This window comes from Podarcis liolepis, assembly GCF_965112155.1.
Source record: "Podarcis liolepis genome assembly, chromosome: 8".
Taxonomy (NCBI): domain Eukaryota; kingdom Metazoa; phylum Chordata; class Lepidosauria; order Squamata; family Lacertidae; genus Podarcis; species Podarcis liolepis.
In genome coordinates this window covers 22,727,388-22,738,684 of record NC_139560.1, presented here as the reverse complement: position 1 = coordinate 22,738,684, position 11,297 = coordinate 22,727,388, and the positions used below count along the sequence as shown (strand labels likewise).

At 41.9% G+C, this 11,297-nt stretch overlaps 1 protein-coding gene across 5 annotated transcripts in view; it reads left to right on the top strand.

The window, feature by feature from the left end:
- Positions 1-11,297, top strand: part of FZD6 (frizzled class receptor 6) — a 30,158-nt gene that overhangs the window by 894 nt on the left and 17,967 nt on the right. For all 5 annotated transcript variants that reach the window (XM_083516720.1, XM_083516719.1, XM_083516721.1 and 2 more), the window contains exon 2: positions 593-971. In XM_083516720.1, the coding sequence (XP_083372846.1) occupies positions 783-971 (189 nt within the window). In that variant the 5' untranslated portion in view covers positions 593-782. The remainder of the gene's footprint in view (positions 1-592; positions 972-11,297) is intronic.

The window sequence follows — 11,297 nt, the reverse complement described above, 5'->3', positions numbered from 1 at the left end:
TGGTTCATCTGTGCGATGAGGAAGAAGTTTCAGAGCTCTTCAGTCAGCGCAGCAATGCAAACAGTTCTTTTGCAAACCACATTGTAAACTATAAATGTATTGGCTGTATTGAGGGCCCTCCTGTAAACTTGTATGTTGACGGTTGCTGCTTATATGGAAGATGTTTAAATTATATGTTTAGAAGTTATGACTGACCTACATTTTGAAAATTGGGGTGTGTCTTTCAAGTTTCTGATGGTGTTTACTGAGAAATTTACCCTGTGGGGTTTAGTTCTTCTTAACATGTAGTATGTCTTTGTAGCTGCAATCCCAAGTAATCTTCGTTGAGTGTAGTGAGACTTATTTCTGAATGAACATGCATAGGCTTGTACTGTGCAGAATAGTAACTGATTATTAGCTGAGCTATCCTGATTGTCACTGCTGTCAATGACTGATCCAGTTGTCTTTTGCCTTGAGGAGGTGTAGGGTAATAATAGCCTACCTTATTTCTAAAAGTATTGGGAAGCTTTTGCCTTTTAAAGTTCTATTTGATGCATTTCAAAGATCTTGAAGCAGTTACAGCTATTGTTAACTGTTCTTTTTTCCTTTACAGTGCGCAAATGGCAAAGTTTATCTTTCAAGTAATCGAGACAGGCAGATGAGAATATGAAGAGAAACAGGAAATCCAGTCTTGCCATTTCATTGCAGTCTCTGAGAAATTAAAAAAGGAATATGTGTTTACTTTGACTGTGAACAAAGTATCCTGTGGAGAAGCTGATCATGACACAACACTGAAGTGTGAAATGCCTGGCAAGATGGGTATCTTTGTACTTCTGACTTTGAGCTTAATCTTAAACTTGACACATGGGCATAGCTTATTCACATGTGAACCCATTACTATCCCAAGATGTTCTGGAATGGCCTACAATATGACATTTTTCCCCAATGTGATGGGGCACTATGATCAGCAAACTGCAGCTGCCAGAATGGGGGTGAGTTGTTCTTTCTCTACCGTACATGCTATAAATATTTTTTCTGTTATATGTACAAATGTGATTCTGTCAGTAAAAAGAATTCTAGGTAAAACATGTTCAATATTACACATTATGAGGAAAAACCTAGTGTTCTGAAACAAGACTTGAAATAGTTACCAAACGCCTAAAAATCATAAAGAGAGAGATGCAGGTACAAACATAACAGTATGGGCATGTGACCAGATTTTAGGGTCTATTCTTACATGGTTTGAGCCTGAAAATTAACAAAAGAGCTCCTACATCCTGTCTGAATAAATGTATAGAAGATCTTCTGTATTACCTTTTTAAATCTTCAAAGTGTTTAGTCATCTGAGCTTCCTGACTGTTTATAGCAGGCGACCTTGTGCTGTATCCCCTCAGGCCACTGGCATCTACATGCAGTTGGCATAAAAATTCATTGCTGCCCATAAAGTTCTAAAATATGAGATGCATCTCTTCCACAGATCTCCTAACTGGGTATAAAAGCATAGGTGTAGTAACTCCTCAAATAAGTTTCGTTCATTAAGCTAAATGAAAGGAGTGTTAAGCTTCTCTGAAGTTTATTCTTGTCTCTAACATACTCCTTCAGTTATAGGTAGGTAGCTGTGTTGGTCTGCCATAGTCGAAACAAAATAAAAAAAATCCTTCTAGTAGCACCTTAGAGACCAACTAAGTTTGTTATTGGTATGAGCTTTTGTGTGCATGAAGAAGTGTCCGTGCACACGAAAGCTCATACCAATAACAAACTTAGTTGGTCTCTAAGGTACTACTGGAAGGAAATTTTTTATACTCCTTCAGACTAGACATTCCCAATTGTCCATGTTGTGATTGACCAAACATGCCTGTGAATTAGGGATGTAATCATTTTTTTAAAAAAAGAAACTTAACCATGTGAGTTTGAGTCAATTAATCAATGAATTGTTAGAAGGTGCGTAAATTTCCATGGGATTTTTTTTCTAAAGAAAAATGTACTTTAAAAATATGCATATTTTTCAGCAGGCTGTGTCAGAGAAATTCTTTTTTTCTGTCATGGAAGGCAATACCTTTTTTTAATAGTGGTGATTACTATGTACAATGCTTTCCAGTAATTGTAGTGAACATTAATTACAATTTTGAAGCAATGTAGGATGTCTTTTTACTTGATCTAAATATTTTTAATAGTTTGACTAAGCGCATCTGCCTGCTTGCTGATCCTTTCTCTCTAGGTGGTGCAGCTATAGAGCGTTGGCAATGGAAAAAGCAGATATATCTCATGTGATCACCTGCACTCTCCCTCTGCATGGTACAGTGGTGAGGAATGAGCCCAATTGTCCTCACCATTCCACCAGCTTTGAGAGCATGAGCATGAAGAGACAATAGGGTTAAGGATAGGGCAAGTGATAGTTGCCTCTGAATGCCCAATTATCCTCTCCCTCTAGAAGCCTGTACCTGCTCATGCGTTCTTCCTTTGGGTGCTGGAGCAGGAAGAATTAGGCCCAGCAAAGCAGCTGATGTTCTTTGGAGGAGCAGTCACCACTTCTGCTTACTGGGCAGTATTGCGGCAAAAATTGGACCCACACACCCTGCCATCCACAGGGAGAATGCTGTTTAGCGAGTGGTTGCTCCTTCCATGACTAGAGGTCTCTGCTGCACTGCCCAGAGAGATGGGTAAGCAAGTTGGCAGAGGCAACTTCTTGAGATTTCTTCCCAAGTAGTACCATGGGCCCAGTCCTCCCTACGACAGTGTCTATACCATGAGCAAGAGAGGTAGTGGGAGCAGCTGCTGCTTTCCTTTGCTTGTGGATGGAGGAGGTGTTGAGGGTGGTTTCTGTGGGCTTCCTGGCTAGGATGTTCTTTCTCCTTCCTGCGCTTCAGCCTCTGCTACAGAGCAGGGGAAAGGAGAAGAGATTGCTGTTTAGTGTTTGCCAGTTCTCCCTAGAAGTTTTAATATCTATGTGTTAGTGTTTATTTTAAACATTAACATTTATAATAATAATAAGAAGAAGAAGAAGAGTTTGGATTTGATATCCCTCCTTTCACTCCCCTTCAGGAGTCTCAAAGCGGCTAACATTCTCCTTTCCCTTCCTCCCCCACAACAAACACTCTGTGAGGTGAGTGGGGCTGAGAGACTTCACAGAAGTGTGACTGGCCCAAGGTCACCCAGCAGCTGCATGTGGAGGAGCGGAGACACGAACCCGGTTTCCCAGATTACGTGACTACCGCTCTTAACCACTACACCACACTGGCTCTCCAAAATAAGTCTCCAAAAGCATTAAACTGTGAATCCCATGTAGACTTTGGATATTTGGAATGATAAGAACACGAGTGAGGGGCACATTGCTATTTTCATCCTTCGCTTCCCCTCCCATTTCACCTGGAAGGAAGATGTGCATCCTTCAACCATCTGTACTGTTGAATCCTTATTCTGATTTCTGTCAGACACTTCTAGTTTTGGTGGTATATATTTTGGTGGTGTTTTCTCATATCGAAAGATTTATAAGCACAAGCAAATATTTGTTTGTGACAAGAAAATTAAGGTACCTGTGCAATTAGAAATTGCACTGAAGCATTCCTTATTCTCTTGTAATATAACCGTGACAAGTCAGTACATGTAGGAATGGAGAACAAAACTTAATTCACATTCAGTGTTCTAAAGGATATGTCTTCTAATGTTGCAGTTCTAAGCACACTTTCTTGGAGCATATCCTATTGAATCTAGAGGCACTTGCTTCCGAGTAAGCTTGCATGGGACTGTGCTGTAAAACAAGACTAAAACACTAATAAGTAGACAGATTTTTAGCTCTGTATATGAGCATCCATCAGAGCTAATGAACAAAGTGATAAGTAAGGTAACATTGAGACAAAAACAAAACAAAACTCATGCTAGATGGAAGTCTAAACAGGCTGTGTAAGGAGCCTCAGCGTCATAGTAAAGTTTTATGAGTGATAAAAGTAAAGTTCAGTGATAGAACTATTGGAAGGGAGTTTGAAAAAAGTAGAAAACATTGAAACTTTGTAATGCTATTATATACAACTATGGTGTACCTGCTTTTGGAATACTTTGTATGCTTTTGGTTGGAATTAGTAGGGAGAGAATTTGAAAGCAGCAGCAAGTACAGCAATATAAAAATATAGTGTACACATTTTAGAATACTTAGTGCAACTTTTGTGTAGTCCTACAAAAAGAACTTGAAAAGGTACAGAAAATGGTAACTATAGTGATAATGGCATGATGATGATGACTCATCCTTTAAAAGTCTTATGTCTTTAGCCATTGTCGTCATTCTCTGATTGTGAGCTTTTCCAGGGTATCCACCTGCCACTATTTGAGAAAACAACAAAAAGTCTTGTAACACCTTAAAGACCAGCACATACAGAGAGAGCACATGATGGAAGAAAGGGAAAATTGAACAAGTAGAAGAGTTGATAACCGAAATAATAGGTTTAAGCTGTTTTGATGCATAAAGATAATTCTCTGCACCATACAGTGCTACTGTGAAATTGCTATCCTGATAGTCCTCAAAAACTATTTCTATAATGCCTCTTTGTTTCAGATAGGTTAACTTTGCATCATGCTTTTGGTCAGGCTAAATTGTCATACATTTAAGCAGTCTTTAACCTGGGCCAGTTTTATATTGTTGTAATAGCTCAGTGGCATCAGCATACTGGTGATGAAACTGCTTCATCCCAAATCAATGCAGTCCACTTTTAGTTGTGACTAATAGCTCAGTTATTGGCTCTGCTTTGCTCCTTCCTTTGAGTGTTTGTTCCTGACTGGAATGTGTCCTTGAGCTCTGATAATGTTTCTTGCCTGCCTGGATAGAAGATAGAGAGGGGTATGTAGGAATTAGTATACTGTACAAATAAAATATTCATTGTCCTTTGCTTTGCCCACTTTTGCCTGTGACCCCTGGAAGGTTCCCCAGAAGGGAATGCAGCCCTCCGACCAAAGCCAGCTTGCTCGTGAGGTGGTATGAAGTGCCCACTTCAGGTGGCAGAAGCACAAGAGGCAGTGTTTAGCCCACCCCACTGATTCCACCATCCCCAGAATACCCTCCCCTCTTGCCAGTGAGAGGGAGGCATTCCAGCATGTGGTGTTACACCTTGTCTTCCCTGTTCCTGGGTAGAGAAGCCAAGCAGCAACGCTTTGTGGAATTGCTCCGGCAGTGATGGGGGGTGCAGCGACAGAAGTGGTGAGAGGGTGTGGGAGCACACGGCAGCAATTCCCATTTTGCCTTAGGATGGTAATGAAATGGGAGGGGCTGCTTTTCTGACTGAAAGTTTCCTCATCCCTGCATTATAGCAGGATAAGCTGCTAGTGCAAGCAGCCTGTATGCTCACTTGATATGGAGGAAAAAATGACTTCTTGCACCTTTTGGGGTTGTTTTTCTGCATGCATCTGAGGATGCTTCTCAAGAAAAATAAAAAATATTAAGCTTTTGTATTTGTGCAAGGAGGGAACAGCTCTTTTCACATGTATCCCATCAAATTGCAGTTCAGTATGCCATCTGATAACTAGATTGAAACTTAGATAGACCTAAGTTCCTACTTGGAAGTCAGTGTTCAGAGCCATGACCATGAGTATTATAAACTCTAAAACCACTGCTAATGGTGCGTCATAACTCACACCCAAGTGACTCTCCTCTAGTTACTCATAAATCTGTACTTAGCGGTTCTCTCTGACCAAATGAATTTCTAACTTAGTTGCAAGTAGGGAGAATAAATTATCACTTGAAGTTAAGGATCGATTTGCTATCCCATCAGTTTGCTAAGATAACTGCAAATGCATTTTAATGTATCAACTGAACATTGCTGTCTGCTTTACATAACTGAATCTTAATGATGGAGATGAATTTTTAAAAATTAGTTCTGGGTATGGAAAGTAGCTGATGAGCAGTCTTGTGTGAGTCGCATTTCTCTTTATTTTTTTAAAAATAATATTTATTGAATTTCCAAAAATTTAAATTTAAACACTACAAACAAAAAAGAAAAAAAGAAAAAAAACGGGGGAAAACAAAAAACAAACGAAAAACAACACAATACAATACAAAAACACTACAAAACTAACACATAAGACAAATAAAACAAAACAAAGACCATTTAAAACATAGTAAACAATTTCAATGTCATATCTTTCGTTCGCTTATTTCCACGACTTCCTCACACCTCTCTTTTCGTATTCCACATCAATTAATTATTTCAGCAATTCCTTTCCATCTTCCCCTGTTTTCTATCCAATAATTATCTTAACACATTCTAACCTTATTTTGTTCCCTTTAATACTCTATTGATCTATTTATACTTAATTCCTTATAACATTTCTGCTAAAGCCATATAACTTCATTCCAACTGTGTTCTAACATTCATTAATTTTGCAATATTTCTATAAATAGTCTTTAAACTTCCAGTCTTCTTCCACCAGCTCTTCTCCCTGGTCTCGGATTCTGCCGATTCTCTCAGCCAGCAAAAAGCAGATGATTCACAACAAAACTTAGGGGTCTGGCAGGGCAGGTTCACCTCCTTCTTTAGCATCCGTTAATATCTTAAGTTTTACTCGGGGCTTCCTGCCCTGCCAAACAAATCTAGAGATGTCCCTCTGCCACCTCCTGAAACAATCCCTCCCATCCAAAGCCTGCAATGTTTGAAACAAAAACAGCATCCCCAACATCACAGCCACCCTCATCCCCACCACAACAACTCGGCCCAACAATAACCACTTCCAATTTAACCCTGTTTCCAAATCTCCCTTCTCTTCAAGCCAACGTCCTTCACAATTGCCCTTGAATAAATTCACATTTTCCTCGGGTAGGGCTCTGATCCTCAATTTCATCTGTTTCTCTTTAAGTTCAGTCAACACCAGTGTCAGCTTGAATTCATAAAGTTGTCCTTGAGTGGATGGGACTCTCTCCAGTTGAATTACTTTAACTTCAGCAGCAAGGGTTTTCTCCTTAACTTCATCCGCAGTTTGCCATATCAGGATAGATTCCTGTATCAGTTTCTGGGTGGTTTCTATATTAGTATTCACCTTTTGTCCCAGGTTATTTAAACTTTCTACCATTAAGTCAGTTTTAATATTTGCAGCATCCACTTTCATATTTATCACATCCATTTTCTTGTGAAGTTGTTCCAGCGAGTCATTTATTTTCACTAATACAACCGCTAAGGCCTCTTCTGGCGACATTCCGTCTTTCCCATCTGCCATAACACTCAGTAGATTCAAGGTCAATCTCACAGTCTCACGGGTGTTATCTTACCGCTGGAAATTTCCCAGCCCAGATCTTATGTAGCCGCCAGTTTCAAGAACTTCCACTAGAGGGAAACAGTTTCTATTTGTATTGATACATAATATCCTCTTATAGGCACAGTTGAAACGACCCAAAACTAATTTCAAAGTTACTTTCACTGCTGGAGACAGTAGAAACAATGTATCTTCTCTTATGCTAGCTGTCAATGAACGATCCAAACCCTGTCAATAAACATCCCACCAAACGTCGGACCTACTAGCAGCCCGTTCCCAGGGTCCGAGCGGCGGTATTTTGCCTCTCTTGGTCTCTTCCACAGGCAGACTCAGTCCACAACTCCCCCCCCCTCTCCTGCCTCCAAGGGGGGATTATATTCTTTACTTATGGAAATTTAGTCTTTACAAAAGGCTTTCCAAGACTTCAGCTTGCAGCCTCAATTGCTTCAGTCTATTTACAAAAGGGAAAGGCGGACTTCCTGTATTGAACCTTCCCCATTTCGATGCCAAATTAGACGTTTTTAAAAATCAAATTTTCCCGATTAAGCTCTACTCCCAGGTATTTACTTTAGAGTCAAATTGTCCACAGGAAAAAGTCAGTGCACTCCGACAACAGCTATGCGGCTTCGCTCCGTGGAAGAAGCAGATGATTCGAAGCACCGCGCTGCTCACCCCACGTCGCTCCGGATCCCCGAAATCGGGTTTCCCCGCGAGTGGGGGAGGCGCAAAAGGTGCCCGCCGAATCCCACGCTCACAGGCTTCTCCCGCCTGTGATTTTTAACGGGTCTCCGCCTTCGCCGTGGCAGCCAGACCCAGATTTCTACGGGCCTGATTCCTCCCGATCAGAGGAATCCAGCCATTGCCAGAGGCGCCTCCCTGGAAGTCGTGTGAGTCGCATTTCTCAACAATAGTTCCCAGTCTGGGAATGAGATCTCCTGCTCGGATTTGTTGAGAAGGTCAAAATATTACGGATTTTAAATATATGTGCTATTCCAGGAAATCTTTGGTATTCATTTTTTTTATCAATATTTTATATAAGTTCCTTACCAAAAAAGAGAACCTAATAATTTTATTTTCCAGGAAAACAACAACTCCCTTTCAATTGTCAGTTCTAATACAAGCTGCTTTGGGATTATAAAGCTGTAATTCATGTCATGGACATAGTTTAATAGCCACAGTGGCAAATAAAGGCCTTGTTTTAAAATCATAGATAAAAATGCAAACCAGATATGACCCAGCTAAAATCCTATGGCATACTGTTCTATTTCTTTAGTTCAGAAGTTGCCACTTCCATGTTGAGAGATACTATTGGTAGATGTACAGGCGTACTTTTTCTTTCTGTATAAGGTTGGTAGGTGAGAGAAGGAATCAGTTGGGTTGGAGACTGCAACACTCTTGTCAAAATTCTAATTGTTCCCATGGCCCCTGTGTTCATTGTATGCATGGAGTTACCCCAACCTTGCAAGAAACTTGTGACTCTGCCCAAAGTTTCACTCTCTTCAGTCTGAGCGGGGATATGGACTCAGCTCTCCCTGGTCAAAGTCGAGTGCTCCAGCTGCTCTGGATCTTGAAACTTCTCTTGGGACATGGTCCATTAAACTTAAAATATAACTAGAGGTCTGTATGGGCAGTACTGTCACAGTTGCTTAACAAGCAGTTTAATTAGGTAATGTGTTACATTGCAAAGCAGAATGATTAGTCACCTAACTTAAGTTGTAGAGGTTTGAAAAGCTAGCTTGGAAGTCAGGCTTGCTTTATGTGAAGTAGAAGAAGAGTTTGGATTTGATACCCCGCCTTTCACTCCCTTTAAGGAGTCTCAAAGCGGCTAACATTCTCCTTTCCCTTCCTCCCCCACAACAAACACTCTGTGAGGTGAGTGGGGCTGAGAGACTTCACAGAAGTGTGACTGGCCCAAGGTCACCCAGCAGCTGCATGTGGAGGAGCGGAGACGTGAACCCGGTTCCCCAGATTACGTGACTACCGCTCTTAACCACTACACCACACTGGCTCTCATATGCATATACATAGGTTAGAAAGGGATAATACATGTGATTAAGAGAAAAGCTATTTTTAAACATCATTCTTTCCTTTTGGAGAAAGTGAATGATGCTGCGCCTCCAGTTCACGCAAATGTGGCTTGTCTTGCTGAATGTGTGTAGCTTCCAAGTCCAGTGTTTTAACTTTAATACATTAGACCAGGGGTTGCTAACGCTTTTGGGCCTGTGGATGCAGGTAGACTTCTGAGAAAAGGTTGTGGGCACCAGTCACACTTCATCTCACCATTGTAAGAATTGAAAGGTGCACTAGCTGCCTAGCCAAGAGATTATCCCCTCCTATCCATGCACATGCATGCAGCACAGACACACTTACATGCATACATATGTTTACACACATGTGATGCATCTGCGCCCACACACTCTCCCTCAGCCAAGCAGCTAGACTTTAAAAGGGTTAATTTCCCCCCAAGCCTAATTAAGGATGAGTGTGATATTTCTGGAGAGTGCAGCTAGGGAGGGAAGTTCCAAGGCCACATTGTTCAGCTTTCTCCCCAGCTGCAGTTGACAGGAAGACCACCCCTCCTCCATGCCACAGCAACTGTAGCATAGGGAGCATTTTTTTAATGGCTCACAGCTTTGAATGGTTTTTCTCGCCTTGCTGTGGAACACCACTCATCACCCCTGCCAAAGCACTGTGGGCTACCACAGATGGGTTTTTGAAACCTAATTTCAGCAGGAGGGTGGGGATACTGCTGTTGCCAGATTGGGAGGTGTCAAGGTCCTCTTATGGACACTAGGGGTGGCCTTGGTCATAGGCGCCGACTCCATGGGGCTTGAGGGGGCTCGAGCCCCCTCAAAAAAATTTTTGGGGGGGCTCAGCCCCCCCAATAATCTCGGGCGGGCGCCCTTCCAGCAGAGCGCCGCCGCCGTCCCCCGCCTCCTCCCCACCTGCTCCTTCGCCAGCCAGCCAGCCCTAATCGGAGGCACTGCCGGAAATCCCGCGAGAACAGGGGAATCCCGACTGGCCACACCTCCCAGCCAGCCAATCGGCTGGCTGGGGGGGCGTGGCTTGCCCTATTTAGGGCCGGAGCCACTTTATTTGCATATTCATGAGCTTATTTATTATTCATGAGCTTTCCCGGGCCCCCCCAATATTTTTTCTAAGTCCGCGTCCCTGGCCTTGGTGTGTGCAGTGCCTGTGCGCACAACTTTCTAGTTGCAGTGGCTGATGTAAGTAGACTGACATATCTTATATTCCACCCAGAAACCCATGCTGCTGTCTTGGATCCAGTAATTTTGCTGGTGACTCATTAGTATGGTTTGGTGCCCAGTTGCCAGACTGTAGTTTGGTAATGATGAGCACGCCATAGGCTTGCCTACTCCTCTTCTTTCACCCTTCCTAATTAGCTTTAATTGAGGTCAGTGTTACATCTAACTGGCATGATTGCATTACCACTAATCATAGTTGGCTTGTAACCAGAGACAAGGACTTGAGGTGCTGACCTAGAGAGGGTGAGAGCCAAAAGGGGAGGGGAAGAACGCTTCTGAATGTTCAGTTACAAAACTATGGTTTGACAATGAAACTTTAATGGACTCTAGCCTTGGGCAATTAATTGCCTTGTCTGTCACTCATATGGCCTCCCTGGCATTTGATTGGAACCTTTCAACTGATTTCACTTGCATTAAACCCAGAGAAACACCTTCACAGTTCTAAGATCACAAGGCAGTTGCATCTGTGAATATGCCGTGTATAAATGTTGAAAGTTGCAATAATTACATCATCTTGATCCTGATAGTGTGGTGTAAATGTAGGGGATAATTTGCTGGTTTTAGCCAGGAGAAGTTTGGATTCAAATACATACATATACATGAAGCTCTTTGGGTGGTCTTGAGCATGTTTGTGGACTTAATTAGATAAACTTTGTTAGGTACAAAACCAAATTTTCAGTAGCACCAAGGACTACTGGGGAAAAGAAAACCCATGGTTTCTTTCTGTTTCTTTGTCCTAAGATAAGTGGGGTTCAGATTGGAACCTAAATTAAGTTATTGCAGTGGTTATTGATTGCCTCAGGCCTTGCTGCTGAGGCAGTG